General features: G+C 37.8%; 2 protein-coding genes and 1 pseudogene across 3 annotated transcripts; 1 reads left to right on the top strand and 2 right to left on the bottom strand.

Annotated features, from left to right (window-relative positions):
- Window positions 1-657: 657 nt before the first annotated feature.
- LOC116255343 (U4 spliceosomal RNA) lies at window positions 658-789 on the bottom strand (annotated as a pseudogene).
- A 36-nt stretch (window positions 790-825) lies between these two features.
- On the bottom strand, window positions 826-8,536 carry LOC116255052 (uncharacterized). Of its 2 annotated transcripts, XM_031630785.2 has the most exons (4): window positions 8,395-8,495; window positions 5,435-5,484; window positions 1,232-1,332; window positions 826-1,145 (listed from the first exon to the last, which is right to left on the bottom strand). In XM_031630785.2, exons 3-4 carry the CDS (start codon window positions 1,323-1,325, stop codon window positions 1,003-1,005), a joined length of 237 nt encoding a protein of 78 aa, XP_031486645.1. In that variant the 5' UTR covers window positions 1,326-1,332; window positions 5,435-5,484; window positions 8,395-8,495; the 3' UTR covers window positions 826-1,002. The 2 variants fall into 2 exon arrangements, with proteins under 2 accessions (XP_031486645.1, XP_031486644.2); XM_031630784.2 differs by lacking the exon at window positions 5,435-5,484 and having other exon boundaries at window positions 8,395-8,536.
- A 7,057-nt stretch (window positions 8,537-15,593) lies between these two features.
- Window positions 15,594-16,698, top strand: LOC116254667 (ethylene-responsive transcription factor ERF094-like). Its single transcript, XM_031630201.1, has 2 exons — window positions 15,594-15,815; window positions 15,925-16,698. Exons 1-2 carry the CDS (start codon window positions 15,605-15,607, stop codon window positions 16,605-16,607), a joined length of 894 nt encoding a protein of 297 aa, XP_031486061.1. The 5' UTR covers window positions 15,594-15,604; the 3' UTR covers window positions 16,608-16,698.
- The last annotated feature ends 8,476 nt before the right edge of the window (window positions 16,699-25,174 follow it).

Below are 25,174 nucleotides of genomic sequence, written 5' to 3'. Positions count from 1 at the left end.
GGCTGTGGCAGCAACAGGTTTTGGCTTGCAGCAGCCCAGTAGGTTCAAACATAGATCAAACTCTCGGGTGTTCATGTCGGTCCCGCTGGATCCTTCATGTCCAAGTGGTTAGGACAACTGGGAAGTCATAGCCAGCAAGTGGCCGGTTATTGGTTCAAGCCCACTAATGTTTCTAAAATTGCTGCATTTGGTTCAAATTTGGGGGCCAGTGTTAAATGGTTTGGACTCAGATAGTCTAAATGCATTTAGGATCAAAAGGTCGAATTTGGAACAGCCAAAAAACAACAGAATCCCGAAATTACATCCAAACGGTTTACATCCCTTGTGGACGGCCTATCCTATTTTATGTAAAGCTTAGGATGTGACGCAAATAGATTCTTCCTCCCCAATTCAAGTTATAGAGCCCTCTTTTTTTGTTTTTTTTTTTCACCAGAGCATTTCACCACTCCGTTTTTGAACCAACCAAATGAAAGGAGAATTGAGTGGGGAAAGATGGCAGACAAGAATGCCAAAGGAGAATCCAGTCTCGCCCACAAGATACGGAGAATCAACCATGAAGTACTTGAACAGGAGACATCCGTAAAAGGATACTGCAGGTCTTTACCTAAAGACCCCATTGATTAGCAGATAATGTAGGTACCTATTCACGAGATTAATTGAGAAACCCCATATGCAAGAATTTCAATTCTACAATTTTTGGTGCCCAGGGTTTATTGAGAACTTTCAACCAGCAATTGATGCGCCTCGATTTGACCTCACTAGCTGCACCATTGCCCCAAGCACAAAGATATGTTTATTGAGAACTTGCAGAGTCTACAAAAGGAAGACGATCAAAAACAGCAGTTGGGCTGATAGAATTGATTATTCAAGTAATACATTGAGGCACAGTAGGATCAGAGAACCACATCAACGAACAAATCATCCAATTGGAATGAAAATAATCTTATGGGTGTCAAGTTTAACACTAAGTTTATCAAGCATGCAAATAGACAGACTGTATCATCACTCATTTGACTTGATGATAAAATTCTGACGTGTGATGGGATTCATGACAACTGGAGGCCCAGCAGTGCGTGGCCACGCCTGAAACTTCTTGTCTGTTTCCTCCCCCCAGTCATTGCCCGTGACAGTTTTTGGAGTGGTGCCTAAATGGATTCATTGTCAGAATACCGAACCAAACCACAAAAAGTCCCAACATGGTACATATTCAAAAACTGAGAGAAAAACTAACCTCCAAATAACTTCTGGTCAGATATCAGATTATCAAGCACATAGGCGACTACACCGGTCACCGCAAGAGTACCCATGATATACTTACCTGACATTTTCAAACTGTAACAACCAAATTCCCAGAACATTAGCCGAATAAAAATTGAAAGGAAAAAAATAAAGAATTAGGAATCAAACACAAAAAAATAAACCTTTCCCTTTCTAGCCATGAAAAAAGAATATGACATACTATAAATATGTTCTCTTGAAATACAACCACAATGATGGTCTATGATTCTCTGCCGATGCATTATGAAGTAAGGTCCTGTTTGATGGACCCAATAGGTTGACTAACACTCCCTTCAGTGGACAGATACCACTGTAAAGTAGCTCTAAAGTAACTCCATCACAAACATAACGAAGCCGTAACATTTCAATTGTCAAGTGATTATAGCAGGAAAATTGAAATTGAAAGAAGCATCACGTTTGGAAAAAAGGGCACTATACTCTCAACAAGAGAACTACTAGAGCACCATTGGAGAATCCACATAAGAGCACTAGCATAACTCAAGCACTGAGGCAGCATATTGCTACAGCAAACATTAGGAAAGTCCATCTGGCTCTGCTTATTAGACCTTCAAAAATCATAAAAGCACAACCAAGGATAGGGCTGATCATAATATGCATGATGGAATCCAACCTCGCATAACACTTTCTCACGGGAAACATCTTCAGCAGAGCTTGTCCATCTGGTCTCAGCAGAGTCCAATGATGTTCCATGCAAGAATTTTCCACTCATTACATAACGAGGAACCCCAACAACCAGTCAATTAGTTGAGCACATCGCTGCTTACTTTTAATCTTTTCATTAGATTGGTTGCTTATATGAAAGCTCATAAGAAACGTGTACACTAACTAAAAGGTACAAAACCCAAGGTTTGTTAGCCTTTAGTAAATGGCCAATAACAATAATCCATGAATAGAAAAGTTATAGCATGATAGATGGGATTAAGTTCCAAATACTTTCTTTTTGAGAAAGCATCAATCCATTCAGCACAGAAGTCTGGTAGAATTTATCATTATACATATATTGTCTAACATGATATAAGTATTTCTGTCCATGAATCATGTACGTCTTGGTCAAATAGTTTGCATTTGTGCTAGAGCATAATATATTCTGTCCATGAATCATGTACCTCTTAGTCAAATAGTTTCATTCAGTGCTAAAGTATAATGTGCCAATCGTCTTTAAGAGCATCAAAATGGTTCTCAAACCTCTTATGTTATATGTAACTCATTCCAAGAGGAAGGGTTAGCATTGATGTTTTCTTAAAACACATAAAATTATATTTTCCTAGTAACAAGCATACCAAAAGCAATTAACTCTTCATAGTTTATGACATGGTATATGCTACGTGTGATTATCATATTTTTAGTAAATTTTGGTATACTAAGAAACTAATGATACATTTATGAGTCTCATAAGTTTCACTGTTATCTAAAAGGAATCAAGAAATTGCGACTTCATCTTGGCATTGGGCAATTCAAGTCCTTGATAACATTCTCCAGGAACTAATCTTCAACACGCTACTACTCACTTTCTTTAAGACAATTGTTCAAATATGCCAAACATTAGGTGCTTACATCCTTTACTGTTCAAAGACTTGTCTGGAGCATGAGCATTATCACATATGTTAATGGGTCCAAGTATGTGATACAACATCAGCACAAAATTTCCCTAAGACATGGCAATCATCTGGGATTTAGGTACAATGATACAACTGCATGTGAATATATAAATGTAGATGAAAACATATATGTTCTCCAGCAAATACTTTTTTTTTCTGCTGCAAGCAAGCAGGGATACCCCAATGTTATTGAGAACTGAAAGAATTCTCCAGAAAATAGTTAATCTATTGAATTTTTTACTTCCGGACTGGACTGCTGACAGCACTTGTTGCCTGCCTAGTCAGTTGACAGCTGACTAGACTGAGGATTCAACTACTCAAACTCGACTAAATAATGATGTTGCCTTTTTTTTCTTTTTTTTTTGCCATGAGGAAAATTATGCCACATGGGTGCAGGTGTCGGTGCAAGTGCGGATGCTGGTGCAACACAACTCAAAAAACTTGGGCACAAGGGTGCAGCTATATATATATATGTATGTATATGTATAATGTTATATGTTTATATTTTTTTGAATGGAAATGAAATTTTATTGAAAAGTCATTTTGTCTGCTGGGTGCATTTTAAAGTCACATGGAACTTGAACATAGTTTATTTTTAAAACTTTAAATTGAATAAAATAAAGCTTTTTTAAAATATCGGCAGTCTGGTTGTCCTTTTTAAAGGATGGCAGACTGGTCATCCTTTTGCTGTCTTTCTTTTTAAGGAAGAGAAAAAGAGGTGAATACGACTGTCTAACTCACTGAAAAAGCTGAAAGTGAAAAAGATAGAAGGGAGGGAAAAATAGGAGGGAAACAAAAAGAGAGAGAGAGAGAGAGAGAGAAGATAAAAGAGAAAAGAGGGAGAGAAAGAAGAGAAAAACAAAAAAGAGAGGGAAAGGATAAAGTGCGGAGCCGCACTTGCACCCACACCTATGTTGGCTCAACGCAGGTGCTGGGTGCATTTTAAAGCAACCATGTGATTAAGGAGGAAAACACATCTGATACATATGATCTATTGAACTTTCAACAGAATAAAACCATGTGGCTAGTACTCTCACTCCCAGGCCTATGCCTGCTTAAGCGCGTGCCGATAGTGAGGCTGACGTCAACTATTTTTGCCAATGGCAAAAGCTAATCCAGTGCACCAATCCCAATAAGGCTTAACTAGGCATGATTTTAAGTTTTTAACTACATAGTTATTAGTTAAAATTCAAAGACTTTTTTCCAAAAATATGTAACTAATAACAAAAGAAATAAAGTAAATACAGAATCTCTGTCCTAAAATGAAACCCAAATGAACCATATAAGAAGCTAAGTCACATGGACACTTTATTTTTGCCACTGCACCGGCGTCGACACAACTCGGGTGCTGGTGTGGCTTCGACTCACACCCACGATTGGTCAAGGAGAGTCCAGTGTGGTCAGCCATACCCGACCATTTCTGTCCATTTTCGACCCGCACCCGACTCACGTTTGACTCGACTCAGGTGCAGTCAACCCGTGTCAAGTCTATATGTGTCTTTTTTGTTTTTTAATTACTTCATTAAAAGTATTGAAAAGGGGTTTAGGGTTTCGACTGAAGTCATTCGACCGCCTGATCGCTTTGGAGTTCAGCCTTCTCTGTGTGTGAGTGTGTGTGTGGAGAGACTTGATAGATGATGATTTTCCAATGGCCATCGGTGCGACGGGCAACCTGAGACCGGTAGATTGTCCTCCAGCAGCAACCTTCAGCCCTTCTGTGGCACAAGGCAACCTGCATTCAGTCCTCTAGCAGCCAGTGTTTTCCTTTTATCAGTTTTCATCCTTCAGTGACCGGTGACAGCGACCTGAGAGGCTGAGACGACGGGCTGTCATACAGTCCTCTGACGTCCAATCCTCCAACGTTCTCCGTTGAGTTTTATGTTCATTTTTCCACTGTTGTCCAGTTTTCTTTTTTTTAACGTGTGATGACTAATGAATAATTGTCTGCTCTTGCCGCAACCCTGTTTTTTTTTTTATATTTGCTGTGTATTTTTCAGTTCTTATTTGTGATGTACTTTTCTTTTAGGATTTTATAATTATTTTCTGAAATATGTCATTGTTTTATTGCTGTTTTCATAGCATACGATATACAGTTGTGTTGTAACTTGCCATTTTCGCATTCTGTTTTACACTTTTACCGCTGTTTCATATCATGGTATGCATTATTGGCTATTGGTTGTAATATATGAACATATAAGTATTGTTACTTGTATTATAGGTGCAGCAGTGTTCTACTTTCCAAATGTTAATTTTAATTTCTGCTTTTGTATATATGTTAGTATGTTATATTAGTAAGTTACAGTATTTTCTATATTTAATATATGTTGTTCTAAACTTCTAATATGGTCGTATGCATTACATTCGATACATTAATAACTTAAAGAATCGTTGAATTGTTGATTTGCAATTTCGAATTTGTTATTTGATAATTTTGTTGTTTATAGACAAATTTGCTATATACATATATATATATATATATATATATATATATAAATTGAGAACAATAATAAAAAATATTCTCGGCTGCACCGCCACACCTAAATTTTTTAAGATGTCCCGCTCCGGCATCTGCATCTGCACCCCGCACCTATATGACATAGATAAGAAGTGCCTAATTACTACTAAATTTAGTGCGAAACATGCATATACTAACGCCTTAGCATTTTAAATAAAATAAGACAGCAGTTCCTATCTGATTCCTACTTGTTTCTAGCTTCCCTGTCCTCTAAAACTTTAAATTGCCATTGACAATTCCAACTCCCATACAGCATTCCAGTTTCGGATCTCAATCCAGCAACTATGTCTAGAATGAAAGCCACTCAATATTTATTATTTAGATGAAAGCAACAGCTCCAGTTGCGCATTAGACCAATGGTACTGGAAACTACAATAACATATTAACATTTGCAAATCAATATTTTAATTGGTCTAGATTTGGTATTCATGCATCGATGACAAGTCTTATGATGAAAGATTACACAAATGATACAAGCCCACCATGTAAAATTTTTTACACAATAAAAACTATGTCACACGGATACGGCAGACTGGGTCGAGTACCGGTGTCGACACGCGGACACGGGGATCCCGACACGGCGATATGGCTGGATACGTTTTGGATCGGGTCTGGGTCAGACCCGATCCAAACCACTTGCATAACCGATTTTTTAACCCGCGTTTTGTTTTACACATTGACATTTACCCTTGACGCTCGACCTTCGTTTACCCTCGACGGCTTCCGCGGCAGGCTGGCAGTATAGTAAGGCAATGGCGGGCGACGGCGACCTCCGGCGATCGACGGCGACTTCCGGTGGCGTCCGGCGGCAGCCAGCGACAGACAGGTAAGTGTTTTGTCTATTATTTTCGATAATAGAAGTTAGGGTTTCAACTTTTATTTGGGAATTTTTTAGATTGGGTATTAAAATCTGATTTGGGGATGTTTTGGTTTGAAGATTGGACGGTTTAGAATCCTATTCTTCAATGCTATGTGCGATGTTTTCTTTTTTTTGTTTGATTTTGGGATTTGAGGATTTTGTCGTTTTGGGTGTATAACCGATTTGGGGATTTTGCCTTCGCTGTTGTTCATGATGCTAGACAATGATGAATACGTGATATCTAGATGGCATTAACATATAATTTACCATTCTTGAATGTTCCTGTTCACTATTCACTTCAGCCTTCGCTATTGTTCATGTTTCTTGCTTATGTCTTAGCAGTTATCACTTTTGAGATTGGTGATGAACAATGTTTTGTTTGAGACTTTCTTTATTATCATTTTTAATTTTTTTGAATATAATATTCGGCGTATCCGCGTATCCTAAAATTTTGAAAATGCCGTGTCCCCGTACCCGTAACCGTATCCATAGGATACCCGTACCCGTATCCGTGTGACATAGAATAAAAATCAATTTATTAATAACTTCTTTGCAGACCTCAGCTAACAAGCAGAACTATGGAAACTTTAATCAGGTAAAAACCAACTTTGAGGAAAATCAACCAACGTCATATGTTGAAAACAATATCCATGAGTGGCTAGAAACAAAAATGTTAAGATTATAAACATTTTACAATCAGTTTGCAGGATGATAATCATAAATGATAATCATAAAGATTGGAAAAAAAATGTGCAAGCATTTGATCACATGGCTTACATTCATGGATTTAATAAGTTGGTAAGTTTCTCATGCACATAACAGTTATCTAACTAACAGTTAAAAGTTTAAAACTCACACACAACAAATGCTTTTAGCTTTTCTATTTTGACTTGCTCCCCCAGCCCATGTGATTGAATAAGATAAGACTTAAGAGGCTTGTATGATTGACATGAGAGGCACCTAAGTTTTGATTGCTGGTGAATTAAGACAGGTGACATCGTGATATCCAAGTCCCTACGAGACATTTATATAGAGAAATACACCAGATATGTAAACCATGAACCGTTTTTGCAAGCCCTTACTTCAAAGTCCAGCACCTCACCAACAATTGGTTTGTACATACTTTACTGACCAACACTAGCCAATTGTGAACTTCAAATCTATGACAAAATTATCACAAATATTTCAACTTTTCCTAATGCTAACATCATATTGTGGTGTGACCTTTACAAGCCATGGTTAGCGAGAGACGGGAGGCGCCAACAGAAAACCTATATCATAAAGCAAGTCTTTTCCTTTGACATGACCTTCCCCAACCATGAGGCTATTGACATGGTTTAACCTAGAAAGCATAATTGCTCAAGATATGAGGAACCAGAAAATTTTTCTAGGGGGCTGAACCGTGGATACGTTTGTTACCGTTAGATAATAAATTGAAACAATGAATAATATAGATCAAACAAAGTATATGACTCGTCCACAGATATGACCCATTTTTCTTACGCCCCGATTTAAACCATTACGTTCTCATGTGTGTGCGCGTGTGTGTACATGGGTTCCTTTGGGCTCATTTTCCTTAAGCCTCATTTTAGATCCCTACAAAGAATGGGGTATATTATGTCGCTTAAACTCAACTTGACCTAGTTGTCCCTTTTTTCCGCGGACCCTATAAAACATCAAAATCTTTTCCCAATAACTACACAAAAGCAACACCAACATTGCCAAGCCGTTTTACTCTTTCCGACTTGCACCAAATAGTTTTCCTCAACATCTCTATTATAAACCAAGATCAGATCGATAACTGAGATGGTCTTCACATGCCATTGATAGTCTGTTTCCTATTTCGATCAAGAAAACACAAATCAAAGCTTAGGAGCTAAGTATCAGAAAACCAGTCAATTGGCAGTGGAGAACAGCACATAATATACTAAAAATCAAAACCACCACCACAAACAAGATCCAAAAACCAAATCACCATAAAACTAATCCCGACGCCAGAATTCTATCCATGCCCAAAAGTAAAGAAAGAGAGAGAGAGAGAGAGAGAGAGAGGATACAAGAAAGGAGGAGGGGGAACAAGAAACAGGAAATCAAAGAAGAGAAAGAGTTAGGGTTTTGCTTACCTGCAAGAGACAATTCCTTCGGAGACGACGCCTACCGAGCTAAGAGAGGAGAGCAAATGGGATGGGAGAAGACGGCGCCTCGGCGCTAATGTATATATAGGGGACCGACGTGAATGCCAAAGGTCCTCATCGGGGTTCATGTTGGCGGGCTGGTCCGGTCGAGTCGTACACTCGACACGACAAGAAGCATTTCAATGATTCGGATCCGGATCGGGTATATCCGCATCCACAGATTTGTTTGTCCGAACAGATCCACGAACTCGAATGACAAAAAATACGAAAAATCATGACTAGCTTCTTACACCCAACCAAAATTTAGACGTGCCCAAATAATTTTAGTAAGAAAAATCAAATTCCCATTGGGAAGACCCTACCCAGAAACCGAAGATCCTTCAAATTGAGTAAGAAAAATCACAATCCATTACCAACTCAATGTGAATTTGAATATAGGAAAGTTGAGTTTAGCAAGCTATATTGATGCTTATTACTTGACCGGACATTTATTTAAAAATTAAAATAAATCTAAAAACTCTGAACCGGAGCAAATGTCATTCCTAAATTTGAATCTAATCCCATCTCTCAAATCCAATGTTTTACCAAGCAATTTGGTCGAACATCCCATCCCAATCCAGCTCATTGGCAATTAAAAAGGGCTTTGTTTTGTTAATCATGCATTGAAGAAGGGACACAACTCTAAACTTAATGTCACAGATCCAAATCTCTTGTAGAGAAACTTACGATTTAGATTAGATGAGCAACATGAATTTGGCAAGCAAAATACGTGATTTTTCAACTAAATCTGGTCCTAATTTGATTTTCAATCGAATATTACATGTCCGACTTTTTCAGATAGGTTCAGTTCCACTATTTAATAATGATGTAGGCCTTTCATTTTTTCCACATTTAACATTTGGGAGAAAAAAATATAAATATTATATTAAATTATTAAAATGTTCCATCTCCTTTTTTCTGTCAACCGTCCACTAACTAGAACTAAATTAATGGTTAAGATCGTTTGTTATAAGTCTTGAAACTACTTGCAAGTTATTGGGCCACATGTGTCCCTTCTCCTAAGTTGCAGAAAATAAATACACGAGGGATGGCTTCATCATCTCACCTTTCAATAAAATTTTATACATTTATGCCTAAAGAATTCATGGATTATTGCTACTAAATGGGTTAGTACCAATTGTAAAATTTTGAGACAGACCCATGTCCAAAGTCCATGGCAAATCTCCCAAACGCCTTGCATGCACATGTAATGACTAAAATGCTCCTATTAAATCGAAAAAAAAAAAGTTTTTAATAGATAATATGAGAATTATGAAAACATTAAAAGACTAATATGTACATATATTTATAAAAAATTACTAAAATGCCACCGATAAAGGCTGGGGGCCCGGCTTTAAAAATAAAAAACAATTTTTTAACTATAAAATAATTTTTTTAAATATGAAATATATTTAATAATAATAAATATATATTGTTAAAACAAAAAAATTAAAAAAATATATTTTTTAAACTTAAACGGGCCGGCCCGACGCCCACCCTTACCAAATCCGTCTCTAAATTTTTCTACTTCTTTCCATGACTGTCCAGAATTTTTTAAAAGGAGACAACTTTTTTAAATTACGAAAGAAAAGTGGGCCAGTTTGGAAAACTGAGTTTTTCAATTTTAATCGGTGGAAATAATTTTAATCCCGAAAAAGAAAAAATAGTTTCCCATTGTCTGCTAGTACAAAGCAGCAGCTTTATTGAAAGGCGAAAGCCAAAGACTTAAAAAGGTTTGTTTATTCGGATCTAAACCAGTTAACTGCGTCCTGCCAAATTCGACTCACGAGTTTGTGATTAGATCGACTATATTAATCACTAACTAGTACTTCCAGGCGATGTCTGCTCAAATCAGAAGTCATTTCTTCAATCCAAAGCTGATCAGATTTTCTTAGTCAGATGTTTGGCGGTGTTTGATAGCCTTGGATTTGAAATCCAAAGTAATTTGAGATGATCGAGAATTTTAGATCTGCACGTTGAAGGTCAGACCCCTCCCACAAACAAGACCTTAAAAGGTGTTTGATTACTTTGGATTTGAAATCCACTGATGTTGCAAAAGATTCATGGTGAAATTCATGCTCTATCAAACTAAATGATCATAGGTTAGATTTAAAATTCTTGTTTTAGTACTTCTTTGCATTGAGAAAGGGTCAGGTTCAAGATCAGAGTGGGGATGGTCTTATCTTAAATTCATAGTTTTTAAATCTTCTGGGTCTCAATTTCAAGGCTCTCAAATGCTCTCTAAAATCTGAGCTCTTGGCAATAAACTAAGGATCTCAAATTCTCTTTTTCGCAAAATAGTAAAATCCGGTGTTTATTTCCATAGTAAGTCCCACCTAAAAAAGGATGTCAATATATTCGATTTGAATTGGATATCTGATCGATTCGATCCGAAAAAATCGGATGTAGAAAAAAAATTAAAATTTAATATCTGATTAAGAAATCGGATCGGATTCGAATCTAATAAATGACATCTGAACAGATTCGGATTCAGATCGGATTCATTTTTTAGACAAATATCCAGTATCTATTGCTATTAAATTCTGAAAATTGGCAAAATCCGGTTCAAAATTTGGATTCGGATATAAATATAAAAATCGAATTTCCGATTCAGATATGACTTTTCTTTATTCGAATTCGAATCCGAACATATGAATATCCAAAAAAGCAGATATGATTAAGAATATATCCGATCTGAATCTGATCCGTTGACATCCGAATTCGTGGAGCACATGACCCCACCTATCTCCGCCCCTGGTTTGATGATAGGATCCTAACCATCATCATCGTCAAACGCTACTATTTGGGTATGAACAGAACCCTTGAACATCTTAATTCTTCTAATTGAATGAGCCACTCTCACAGTTCCTTAGGTTTTTTAGAATTAAGAACACGGTGGGGGTTGAGTTCTCGTAAGTTGACCATCTCTTCGGTGGATTCCTCTCACACGGACCAGCTCTTAGAAAAACATTATTTCATTTAAGATCTGTTTTTGACCGAATTATTATTTAAATCAGCAAAGAAGAAGCATGTTCCGTCCTGGTTTATGTGTTGACCCATGAGAGATCTTTCCATGTGACTCTCTCTCTATCTCTCCCTCTCCCCATGTGATCATCTAGAACTGGGCATTAATGTGTTTGTTGTGTTAAATCACCCAATATTCAACAAACTCTTCAAGAGCTCTTAGTTGGCATTGATTATATGGCAAGTTGCCTGATATTTAAATTTCTACAAACACAAGGCAAATTCAACATTGGATTCATTAAAAAAGGCCAAAGAAAGATAAAAATATGAACCTGAGTAATGAGAATATATTGTTTTTTACTTCAAGAAAAAAGTGTGAAAGATGCAAAAACATCTGCACACTTCATGCTTGTAAGACACTTAAGTTGGGCCAATTCAACTGGGGAAGTGTGGACTTAGCGGCAAAATAACTTATTAAACTCCTCTGGTGATTGACTATGGATACGTGTGTTACTTATTTAAGTTTATGATTTTTCTCAATCCTGAAGTTGGTAGGAATTGCATGTGGTTGGTCAGGTCAGACTCAAATGTGAAATAACACAAACAACCTCCACACTTCTCTCTCTATTGAAATAGCTTGAGAGAGAAAATTGGACTTTAAAAATATATTTTTTTATAATACTAAAATGTATTGGGTATCGGGCCGGGCCGCAACTCGTAACTGCAGCCCAAGTCCGGCCTGACCCAGTTAAAATAAAAAATATATTTTAAAATATAAAATAATATATAAATATTATTGATCGTAATAAAATATATATTATTATAAAAATAAAAATTAATATTCAAGAAACATAACGGGCCCAATGCCCAGCCTTATACATCAATCCCTAACTTGAGATAGACTGTGCACCTGCAAGTTTAAGACAAGTTTGTTTCATTGAAAGAGTTAACTTTGAATAATCCCCTATATTGAAGGAAGTTTTTTGCAAGAGAGTGAGAGAGTTGATTTTGAGCTCGAGTTCATGAGTCGACTTGTTCGAATAATCGAGTTGATTTCGAGCTCAACACGTAACTGCCGAGTTGAGCTCGAGTTTGTCAAGCCTTAATCAAGTCATTATATTCAAATGAGTTTACGAGTTTGTCGAGCCTTAATCGAGTCGATCTCGAGGTCAACACGTAACAATGAATATCAATTCTATTAATTAAACGAGTTTGTCGAGCCTTAATCTAGTCAAGCTCGAGCTGAACACGTAACGATGAATGTCATTTCTATTCAAACAAGCTCGTCAAGCTTTAATCGAGTCGAGCTCGAGCTCAACACATAAGTATCGAGCTTTTCTCGAGCTCGAGGTTTCATTAGTTGAACCGAGCTAGATCTGATTGAACTCGAGCTAGTGTTCACCCCTAACTCTATGTGGTCAAATAAGAGAGAGAGAGAGAGAGAGAGAGAGAGAGAGAATGGACCACTCCAGTGTCTCTTTGTCTTCCATTCGCGTTCATGCCCTGAAGGGCTCCGGTTCGTGTGTAACTATTTCATCACCTTGGCCCGAATCGGCTGATACATGGTGTATCGCCTTTGAATTGAAGGAAGGGGCCAAGACTGCACCCTGCAAATATTGGCAGATATGAAGACTACTGAATCGCTCTTTACTAAAAGTACAAAAATTATTAAATTTGCGTTGAAATGTTCAAGATTAACACAATAGTTGGGATGAGGGTAGATAGGTGGTAAGTTTCTGTTTTGAATCTTCAAGACGTTAACAATAGGGTTCAAGTTGAAACATTAGACCTTATACTTAAAAATGATAAGAGGTTGGATGAAAGCTTCCACCCAGAAAAACCCCACTCACTCACGGGAAACTATAAAGTTGATTGAAATGTTGAAAAGGTCAAATATAAAACGTTAACGTACATAAACATGTTTAATTTTTATACTTTTTGACAACGCCACGCGACCCCAGGTGCAGTTTTATCGAAACCCATAAAAAAAATGCGGCAAAACCCACAAAAAAAATCTTTTCCTATGCATATTGCCTCGACATATGCATACATAAGGCAACATTAATGTATTTTCTAACACACATGATATTCCGAAAGCGCCCCAGTATTCTTCTCTTGTATAATGTTTGAATTAAGCGAAGATAGATATAGAAAACTTGTGATAAACTGACAAGAGAGACATTGCATATATATATATATATATATTTATATATATATAATGAGACTGGAAGAGGAGAAATACAAAAGAGTCTCTTCTATCTCTGCAAAGCCGGTCGCGCAGTTGGTACCTCCGGCGGTGCAGTCGGTCGTGGACACCAGTCAGGGTCGTCGTCCGGCCGTGGTGCGATTACACCTTCATGGGCCAGTCCGGTCCGGCTGCTTGTGGACACCATTTATGGTCGCCGTCCGGTCGTGGTGCCTCTGCCCGGTCCGGTCGCTTGTGGACGCCATTGATGCGTCTCATCGAATCCGGACCTCAAGAAGGTGGTCCCGAACGGGGAGAGCGTGGCCTCCACGCGCCTTCCTTGTTCACGGACAAGTTTGACCTCTTGTGCTGGACACATGCCACCGGGGCCCGCCCAGGACCGAACGTGGCTCGCCCTTTATTTTTATTCACACGTCTTTATCTACCCTTGGCGCCAAAACCAATATCTTATTTTCCACTTGCTCTCTTTATTTTAATCAAATCCCCAAAATATCTTCCTTGAAATTAACCCCTAATCTTTTGCCTAATCGCCATTTTGATTGCAATGGGTAATCGAATTTAAGTTCAAATATACAAAAAAAATCTAAAATTTACATGTACTTGAATTCAGATGGATAATTGCATAAACTCATTCTAATGGATTGTGGATTTTTGTGTTAAATCCAGTAATCCGAATTTGGATCAAATATCAGATTATGTTAAATGTCTCCAAGACCAAGTTCTATCAAAAGGCAAGTTGCGCACTAGAAACTTTTGACTTTAGAGCTAATTTTTAGTTTGTTTTTCATTTTCTTAAGTTGGTATTATGGTGTATAAATATACGTGCATCTACATTATTGAGCTATTGACTTTCTTGGGTTTAAAAATACTTGATAAGGTGAATGGAGCTTAATCATTCCTCTAATCCCGAAGTTGACAACGATTATTTTTAAGTTAATGACGAAGAAAACGTACATTTCTCTTCAAAGGTTCTTGGATAAGCTTTTTTAAAAAGTCGTAATGGTTGTCATTAAGATGTCAATAGATCAGATTTGAATTAGATACGAAATTGAGATTCGATGAGGAAGAGTTCAACCTCAAAACTACAGATTGGAAATCCTTGGACATATTTCAGATATTTAAAATTGTAGTCTTGTGATTAACATTATTCAAATAAATCTATGGGCAGAAATGTCATTTCGTTTTTTCGGCTCGTTTACTTGGTTCGGACCCAAAATGGGAGGGTTTTTCAAAATAAAATTTCCACGCGCCGTCCTAAGGAGGTCCACACGCCCTGACCCGAGATTAGGATGGCCACGTGGCGTGGGCCAACATGCTCCTACTTGTTCGTCAGCACTGACGTGGGACTTCCTGAGTGGGCCCCGCAATGCTTCCGAGTTATGGGCCCCACAGTACCAATGGAAGAAATTAAAAGAAAAAAGAAATTAGCTTGCTGCCGACTCTTTTCCCTGAATTACTGTAAAGGCGAAAAACATTTTATAATATACAATTCACCCCAAAAGCCGGAAACTCTTGCTTAACCATAAATTTGAAACTTTTTTAACATGATTAATAACTCTAATTTATGGTCAGAAATTCGAATTTTTTTAATATGAATAATAATTCTAATATATATATATGTGTGTGTAATAGAATCTTGTTGCTCCATAAGTTATTGAATTTTATTGAGTTCTTTTTTCTTTTTTGTAATGAAGCTAAAATTTATCATGATTTTTCATATGTCTTTATGATGGCTGCAAATAGGAAAAGAGTAACATTTTGGACGTAATTGGATGGGATACTTTCAGTTCTTTTAAAAAGTTTGACGACTTGAAAGCAAAAGCGAGAAAATGAGAGAGGGCATGTGAATTATGAGTAGGTACTTGGGCGTTACCGAAAATTGGACAAAAATAGAGAAAACTTGGGAAATTTTTCGAGCAGCAGAGAATCGGGCGCGGGCATAAATAGGGGAAGGCGAGTGCCGGGGTGGGTCACCGGGAAACCGAAAGAATGTGCGGAGGTTCTATTGTTTCCGACTACATGAGATCGAACGACGGCCGGAGTTTGATGTCGCCAGAGGAGCTCCTCCTCTCCGACTACTCGGAGGCGAGCTCAGAGTTCATGCTCTACGACACCACCCACTGCGACGGAGGCGATTTGTTCGGCTTCGACTTCGCGCAACATGGGCTCGCCTCAAACGCCCCCGCAGCACCTGCCTCTGGTAAGCTCCCTCCCTCTCTCTCTCTCTCTCTCTCTCTCTCTCTCTCTCTCTCTCTCTCTCTCTCTGAGCTTTGAGCTGTGAGCTAATCTTGGCTTGCGTTGTGGAACAGGCGAGAGGAAAGCTGCGGGGAAGGCCGGGGCGGCGGCCGGAGGTGGCCGGAGAGTGAGGAAAAACGCTTACAGAGGGATAAGGCAGAGGCCTTGGGGGAAATGGGCGGCTGAGATCAGGGATCCGAAGAAAGGTGCCAGAGTGTGGCTCGGGACGTACGACACCGCCGAGGAGGCGGCCATGGCTTACGACGAGGCGGCGAGGGAGATTCGCGGGAGCAAGGCGAAGGTGAACTTCCCCGGGATCGTGATGCCTGTCCGCAAGGGGGAGTCCGTACTCCGACGGAACTCTAGGTCGAAGGGTTCGTCCGCCGGAGGAAGAGCCGGGGCGGGGAAGAAGAAAGCCGAGGCGGAGCAGAAGAAGGATCCAGCCGTGGCGGTGAAGGAGGAGCCGACCTCCGTGTCGGGGTCGGACGTGACGTCCGCGCCGTCGCCGGCGTCAGAGTCGGACTGTATATCAACGCCGTCACCGCCTCCGGACGCGGTAGTTTCGGCGGAGGATTTCCCTGCGGAGGACGGCGAGCTGGCGTTGTGGTACGGCTGGGGCGATTTGGGGTTGAGATGGGAAACGTGCGGCGCGGTCAAGGTGGAGGAGGACGAGGGAGGAATGATGATCGACGATCACCTCTGGTTCTTCGATGATATTCCCCCTCGTCTCGTCTCATCTCCCGATCCCTCCCGTTAGAGCGACTCGGATTCTTTTTCCTTCTTTTTTTTTTCTTTCTTTTTCTACTAAACGTATATAATTTTTTAGCCGGCTCCTAATATTCTGTTTAGATTTTTATTTTTTCCTTTTATTATCTTTTTTCCAGTCACATAAATAGCCTTCTACCGTCAATCCGGTTCGAGGCATACAATTTTCATGGCTTCCGATCCGACTCGGTGCTGTTTAGTCCGGAATCAGGTGTTGATATAATGTTTTTGTATGAGGCAAGGGCATACAAACTCCTTCGTGTTGTTGGGGAGAAAATATTTCTCATGATCTTCGAAAAGCGAAAAATTCAAGCAATATTTTGAGAACTGTTCCCCAATATAAAGAAATTCTGGGGATAAATCAAAATACAAATCTCCTCAGAAAACCACGGAAGAAGAATTTTTATCGCTGTAAATTGAGAATATAATCATATTTCAACATAAAAAAAAACCCAAAAAAAAAAAATCATTGGCTTCAACCAAATAAAGGAGCTAATCTCCGACTCGTAATAAATACTGTGCATTAATTTCTTCAGCGAAGAATAAATGCTTCGCCTCTGCCATCTGAGACATCTGAGATGGAATCTTATTTGCTTTTATTTCGCATAACGGGAATAAATCATTCCATCGGTAATACTCTTCTTCGAGCGACGGTAAAATTTTGGGATGGATTGTTAATCTTTTACATTTGTTTCCCAGTTACTCCGGTAAAAAACTAACAGTCAAACACGACTACCTAACCAGTAACTTAGACTCACCCAATTGCACCAACTCTTCTGAATTTATTTTTCCTTCATTGTCAAAGTTTCACTACCTTGTCGTATTCAATAATACCAATTTTTACATAGTTAATAAAGTACCACATCTTGTTAGTTACTTCCATTATATATAGATATATATGTCCTTCTATTAGTTTCTGGTCTTACTAGCTATGCCAAACTCCTTAGAATAGTTAATGTTGAATTACCCAATATACTTACAGAGGTTTTATGCCAAACTCCTTAGAATAGTTAACTGTTGAATTACCCAATAAACCTAGAGAGGTTTTGTCTTAGGGGCACCTGTGCAAGCTTAATAGAATCAAGTATCAAGTGCTTTGTTTTTCTGCCTTGAGGAACACCTCTAATTTATTGGCTACACAATGCTCACCAGCATGTTATTAGTATATAGACACGCCGTACTCCAGGTTGGTGAGGGAGAGGGACATACTTCAGGCCTAAAAGTCGATCCCCACATTCAACCCCTCTTTCCCCTAAAGTACATGTAGAGGTGAACACGAGCCGAGCCGAGCCTAAGTTCAGCCAGTTTGAGCTCGGCTCGACTAATGAAACCTCAAGATCGACTCGGCTCGAACTCGAGAATAACTCAACAAAAACAGCTCGACTCGATAGTTATATGTTGAGCTCGAGCTCTACTTGATTAAGGTTCGACAAACTTCTAAACTCGTTTGAATAGAATTGATGTTCTTTGTTATATGTTGAACTCAAGTTCGACTTGATTAATGCTCGACAAACTCGTAAACTCATTTGAATATATCTACTTGATTAAGGCTTGAGATCAACTCAGTAATTATGTGTGAACACGAGCCTTCAGTTAGCTCGAGTTTGGCTCAAACTTGAGAATAGCTCGACGACGCAACAGTTATGTGTTGAGCTCGAGCTTGACTCTTAACTCTTAACATATATATATATATATATATATATATATATATATATATATATTAAGAGTAGGTTTGAGAGTTTTGATGAAAGGATAATTAGGTAGATTTAAGTCGACATTCACATCACCATCATCATCATTCATTGTCATCATCAGCTAACCCTTGATACCGCAGTTTCTTACTGGACACGTAACTGTTTGCTTGAACACTGGCAGCCACTTGCAATCGGTTCGATGTGGGCCTCCATGATGTTCCATCGCAATAACATAAAAGACTCGCTAGCTGTCTCTTTGGATCTTATGCAACTAGAAGGAACACCGAAGCAATCTTTTCTCACTTTCTCTATCTTTACGTTATTTTATCTTGCATCATGTATTCATTCTTTAATGTAAAGAGCTCAAAATATCTCTAGAGTTTAAACGAAAAAAAGCTGAAAAATTCAATCATTTTCAACTATTTTATTAGGGACTCATATATCTTCAAAGACTTAGGGTTCGTCTCTCATTAAATCCAGTAGAGAGGTTTACCTAACACTAGCTTGCAGATCCAAAAAATGAAAAGGAATTTTCAAGATGGTCCAGAGTTTCCAAATTTGGATGCGTATTTAATATTTGAGTCTACCATTATTGGTATAATGGGACAGATCGAGGTTGTATTTGAGGAGCAAATTGAGAGAACATGGGTCCACGTATCCATAAGATGAACAAGTTGCTTGGGTGCTTCCATTACTTAATTCTCCACTTCTTCCTAATTTTACGGATATAAGTTGGTGTTTCTTCTTCCAAAGTCAATAATCTGACACATTGAGATTAAAGAACTCGATTAGATTATCTCTGTCGTCGACTCGGAAAAGTAGAAGGAGCCGATATGCCTTTCGAGGCCATAGTTGTAGGGGGCGAACTATAGTTTCAAAACTTTAATAATGGCCGAGACATAATTTTTCAAAATTTTCGTATAAGTTAAATTAAAATTTTGAATTCCTAAAAAATCTAAGGAGTGCCATGGCCCATGTCGGCCCCCCTTGCCTCGACTCCTTCTCACAACCTATAGGGTTTCTATTCGTCATGATTTTAATACTCAAGATTTTAGCCATGGATTATTGGGACGATTTAAAGAAGAATCTTATCTCTTTAAATGCAGGGGTGGAGCGAGGAATTTTTTTTTTTTGCCAAACGATGATAATTAAAGAAGTATTCCAAAAATTTCTTGCACAGCAAAGTCACGATATCTTTACATGGATCAAACTAAATTTCTTAGAAAACAGAACACATAAAACTTTATTTTTTTAAATCTCGGGGTCCGAGAGAGAGCCCCTTTGGCACATATTACTCGACACACTTAAATGCTCTTTCACTGGCATTTTATCAGAGTTACTTATAATGTCTTTCATGCATGGAATTGTAGGATCTAATTAATTTTTCCATGCACATATATTAAGTTGTTAGTTACTATTTCGATTACAATATATTGTGTAATAAAATTTCGAAAAAGATCTTCCAGAAAAAAGTTCATAAAGCTAGCTGCTCATGCTAGGCTCAATCATTGATCATATATGTAATTAGTATGATTAATCTTGCCATATATAACTCATCAATATTATATGAAGTTCGATGAACTCCTCAAGCACATGTCGCGTGCGTTTTGATTACTTTTAAAGAGTAAACGTAAATGGATTGGAATTTAGGGCGAAAATATTGCGATTTTTTAACTACTTAAAGATATGATTCAAATGAGTCTCATCTTTGTGTTAAGCAAGTGAGAAATACAAATATGATTGCCAGGGAATTAGCGCTTTTCACATCTTAGTGATGAAAGCTTGCTCTTAGGAGAAGAAGTTTGAAGATTGTTTCTCTAGTGGTTGAGCCAGAAATTTTTCATTAAAGAGCACCGACCAGTCTCTACCTTAGTAGGAAGATTGCTTATGGGCACTCATCTAATGTGAGCGCCACATGTGGCTGGACTCAAGACCAGCTCAGAAACAACGAAAGATTTTAAAGGCTAGTGTGTGCAGTGGTCCACACCAGTAGCTCCGCTATTGGTTTTCTCCGAACTCATGTTCTTAAAACACATGTTTGATTGAGTGATGCAGAAACTCTCTTGTTTGATTCAAAAAGAGGAACATTGTGTTTTGGAAATGCAATGTTCTTGTTTCAAAACTGTGCTTTCTTATTTCTTGAAACATAGTTATAAATGTTCTTAAATCAAACAATCTTAACTTAGAGTATAATCACATTATATTTTCTAAACTAAAACACATTGTTTTATAAATATGGTTTTTAGAAACATGTATTCCAAAACATAATCGACCTAACCATATGTTGGAGTTCTTTTTAGATTTTTTCTTTAAACAAAAAAAAAAAAAAAGTAAAGAATGGTGATCATGTTGGGACTCTTGACTTGGCATGATTAGAGATTCCACCTTGGCTATATGATAATGCCGATGACATGACGACCCTGCTGACTTCCGCCGCTCATGTTTTCGTCACCGATGACGACTCCCGCTTTCTTTTTATAACTCTGATAGTGTCAGGGTAGGTAAGCCCCCCTATTCTTTTCGTCTTTCACTTTCCAACCCAACTTTTTCTCTAAATTTTCCTTTTAGAGGATTACTTTTTCGACATCTTTAAAATATGAGCCTCTCGCTCTACTACACTTCTTATATTTTTTTTTTATAGCATGAATTATATCTCACTTTTTGACCATTTTCTTTCAACTTTAGTTATGGAATTAAGCTAGGAACGAACGAACATGATAACAGGTCATTTCCTATTAAATGAAAAATAAAAGAGCAGCATTATCAATCTTAGTGCGTATAAGCTTGTATTGGCCAACAAGTATCATATTGTTAGGAATAATATTAAAGCCCTTATTGGCAAAGTTTGCATTCACAAGACACAAAAAAACAACTAGTCATTTGCTTAACAAGTCGTGTTTGAGTTCATGAGTCGACTTGTTTAAATAATCGAGTTGAGTTCGAGTTCAACACGTAACTACCAAGTCGAGCTCGAGCTCAACACGTAACCATGAATATCAATTATATCCAAACGAGTTTGTTAAGCCTTAATCAAGTCAAGCTCGAGCTCAATACGTAACTACTGACGCGAGTTCGAGCTGCTTTCATTGAGCTATTATCGAGCTCGAGCCAAGTCGTTTCATTAGTCGAGTCGAGCTCGAGCTGACTGAACTTGACTTGTGTTCATCCCTAAAAGTAGCACAAAAATATGATAAACGAGGATGCCCTTTGAAATTATGTCTAAAAGGAAGAACCTCAAATGAGAATTTTGTTTCTTTATTATTCTACTGTTCCTGGCTCGGCTCTGAATTAATGTCACGTAGCGAAAATATTTCCCACTTGCACCGGCCACGCTTTCAAAAGTCAATTTCACGGCATAAATTAATAATTTATCGCTCATCACCAGTTGCGGAACGATTGGTCAAGAGAGTCGGGAGGGTCGTAGTTTCGGGCTTATCATATATTTTGAGAGTCAATTTAGGACTCTGACCCGAGAATTTTGTTGCATTCTCTATCACACTAGTCTATCCAGATTTGAAGGGATTCCGTCCACATTCGGGTCCACCGTTTACCAAAATCTGACCTAATTGGATCTCTCTTGTATATTGAGATTTTGATTCGATCCCATGCTCACACGATCTAATACCCGATATGATATCTACAGGTGAATATATTATTAAAAACAATATAATTGTTACTAAAAGTACCGTCAACAGTTGTTATATAATGGACCATAAGGTATGGCAACTATTTTTGTGATATTTATTTAATTTTTCATCATCTACTATAATGTTTAAGTCACACGGATACTGGTACGATATGGGTATGGGTACGAAAATACGAGTACAAATACAGTAATTTTTAATTTTTTAGGATACGCGGATACGACTAATTTTATATTATCAAATGATAAAATGAAATCGGGTTTTCTTTAACGGGTTCGGATCGGGTTTGACCCAGGCCCGATCCAGACGTATCCAAGGAGTATCGGTATCGGGATTCAGGTATCGAAGTATAGATACGGATACGTGGGCCAAACCCAAGTATTCGTGTGACATAGCTATAATCGATTAATCAGTTTTATATATATATACATAGAGAGAGAGAGAGAGAGTGAGTGAAAATGAAATACATGTTAGATACGCAGTCGAATGTAGAAGATCAAGCTTTTTCTCTAACTGATATGAACTTTGCATATACGTTAACTAATTAAGGTCCCTTTCAACGACCAGGACCAGACATTTCATATCGTATCGTGATGTTCAACTTTTAGTTTTAAACATTTATATAAATTTAAACATGCTATTCTCAAGTGAAATGCACCTACAGTCATACATGCGCTTAAACGACACTCTCTACTTCAAGAAAAGGGGCAATCTCTAGGGCCGCACAATAAGATGAATCAATTTGTGCTCGACTCGAACTCGCTAAAAAAAAAACTATGCTTGTGCTTGACTCGTTTATAAACGAGCCGAGTTCAAGCTTACAAAGATACCCGAAATGATAAAAGAGTTGAGTTCGAGTTTCAAGAAATTATAACTGAGTGCTTCATTTCACGCCCGTAAGAAAGGTCACTACCCTCACCTCTCGGTCCTCTGCCCTCTCTCATAACTTAAACTCAACTCGTTTATAACTTGAGTTTTGACTGAAGCTCGAGCTTGACTCATTTAATAAACAAGTTGAACTCATGTAAATTAAACTCAACTAGTTTGTAACTTGAGTTGGACTCAAGCTCGAACTTGACCCATTTAATAAACAAGATAAACTCATGTAAATTGAACTCAACTCATTTATAACTTGAGCTTTGACTCAAGCTCGAGGTTGAACCATTTTAATAAACAAGTTGAGCTCAAGTAAGTTTACACAGGCTGAGTTAAAGTCGACCCCAAGTTGACTTGACTCAATGTACATCCCTAGTCCCTACTTCTATTGTTGTTTGTTCAGGAAAGAACAGATAATGAAAGCTCTACGGATTTTACGTTATGCCTTAGATAGTGCTGTTCTAAGCTACGATAGTCTCCTTTTATCTTCAAATGAAAGAGGCAAACTATTTGGAAAATAGATAGTTAGTGCAATCCAGTGAAAGAATACCGAAACCAAAATTTGGGTTCCCTTTCAAATGAAATCAATGGTGGAATTAGGAGGCATTTGGCAATTTACTCTAACTAGTAATTTCAAACAGTTTTGCATAATTGTACTTCATTCAATGAGATTGATTTGTAACTATATATACAGAGATTCAATTAAATGCTTATAACCACCATAATTTAATGGCACGAACAACACCTAGGTCTTCAATTTATACAATTGTACTTCTATTGATTCTTAGTTTAGCTTGATTTTTTTTTTTTCCTATTGCAATTCCAATATTAGCTGATCTGATTTCCATAATATGATTTTTTCAGCACTCAGAAGACTTATGTGTCATATTGCTTGTTTCATTCTTGAGTCAGACCTCCATTAAACATGTCTAATTCCTAACATCCTTTTCTTCTTCTGGTTCCTAATCCTTTCACTCATCTTAGTCTCTTGTTGTTGATGTTGTCAAAACTTGGATCCATTCGCGCCAGTTTGTCCAGTCTTGCTATTTCATTCCAAACAATTGAAAACGTATTGCTTTCGTATTCCAAAACCAAGAAAAAACATAACAAATCTTTGAATAATCTTAAAAGGTTCCCCAACATGCATGAAGAACATTACATGTACTCCTCAGTTTCAACTTAAACCATCATCCTCATCAACGTTCGACGAAAAAATATCTTCCAAACTCAACACACTGTCCCACTTCACGAAATCGACGTGTATCCCATATATATACCCAAGGGCTGAGCCAAGGGGGGTCCGCATGGGCCCTGGCACCACCTGAAAAAAAAAATTACATGTAAATTTTACAAAATTTCATTTGTCCTATATAAAAAATTCTAAAATTTGATATTTTGGATCTTGTCAAAATTTAGAAAACTTTAATTCAGTCTCTCTCATGGAAAATTTATGGCTCTACCCATTTAGAGAGAGAGAGAGAGAGAGAGAGAGAGAGAGAGAGAGAGAGAGAGAGAGAGAGATGAGTTACATTAGTCTTGGTTTTCTATGTCCCCTCCCATCTTTGAAATTGACCAATTACAAGGAGACAAAGATGAGAATACATTTGATCCAACATGTTTCTTATATATATATATACATATATATATATATATACATATATATATACATATATATATATATATATATATATATATAGAGAGAGAGAGAGAGAGAGAGAGAGAGGAGATGGGGGGGAAGAGGGAGGGAGAAGAGCAGGACACATAACCACCACAATGTCACCCTTAATCTTAAGCTCAACATTCATCAATACCATGAAGATAGGACCTTCCAAGATTTAAAGTGAGGACTTGGCTATAACATGCTACCCAAGCCAACCCGTTGTGATACCTATATGCCGTTGTGATACCTATATGGATGTCAATATATCCGATTTGAATCGGATAACCAAGTGAACCGATCTGTTTGACAATTCTGATTAAGAAATCGGATCGGATTCAGATTCGGATATATATAAATATTTGATCAGATTGAGATACGGATTCGAATCAGATTCATTTTTAGACAAACAAACATCTTCATTTAATGCCATTAAATTTTGAAAATTGGCCAAATCTGTTTGAAATTCAGATTGGCATTTAGATAAACATATAAAAATCGGATTCGGATTGTAAAATCAGATTTCAGATTCGGATTTGGATATAACTTTTTTATTCAAATTCGAATTCAAATACATGAATATCCGAAAAAACAAACATGATTAAGAATATATCCGAATCCAATCCTTGACATCCCTAACTACCATCACTCTTACTTGGTGTGGAAAGGTGTATGGTTGTGCTTTCCA

Source organism: Nymphaea colorata, chromosome 5, assembly GCF_008831285.2.
Source record: "Nymphaea colorata isolate Beijing-Zhang1983 chromosome 5, ASM883128v2, whole genome shotgun sequence".
Classification (NCBI taxonomy): Eukaryota; Viridiplantae; Streptophyta; class Magnoliopsida; order Nymphaeales; family Nymphaeaceae; genus Nymphaea; species Nymphaea colorata.
This window is presented reverse-complemented; position numbering and strand designations above follow the sequence as displayed.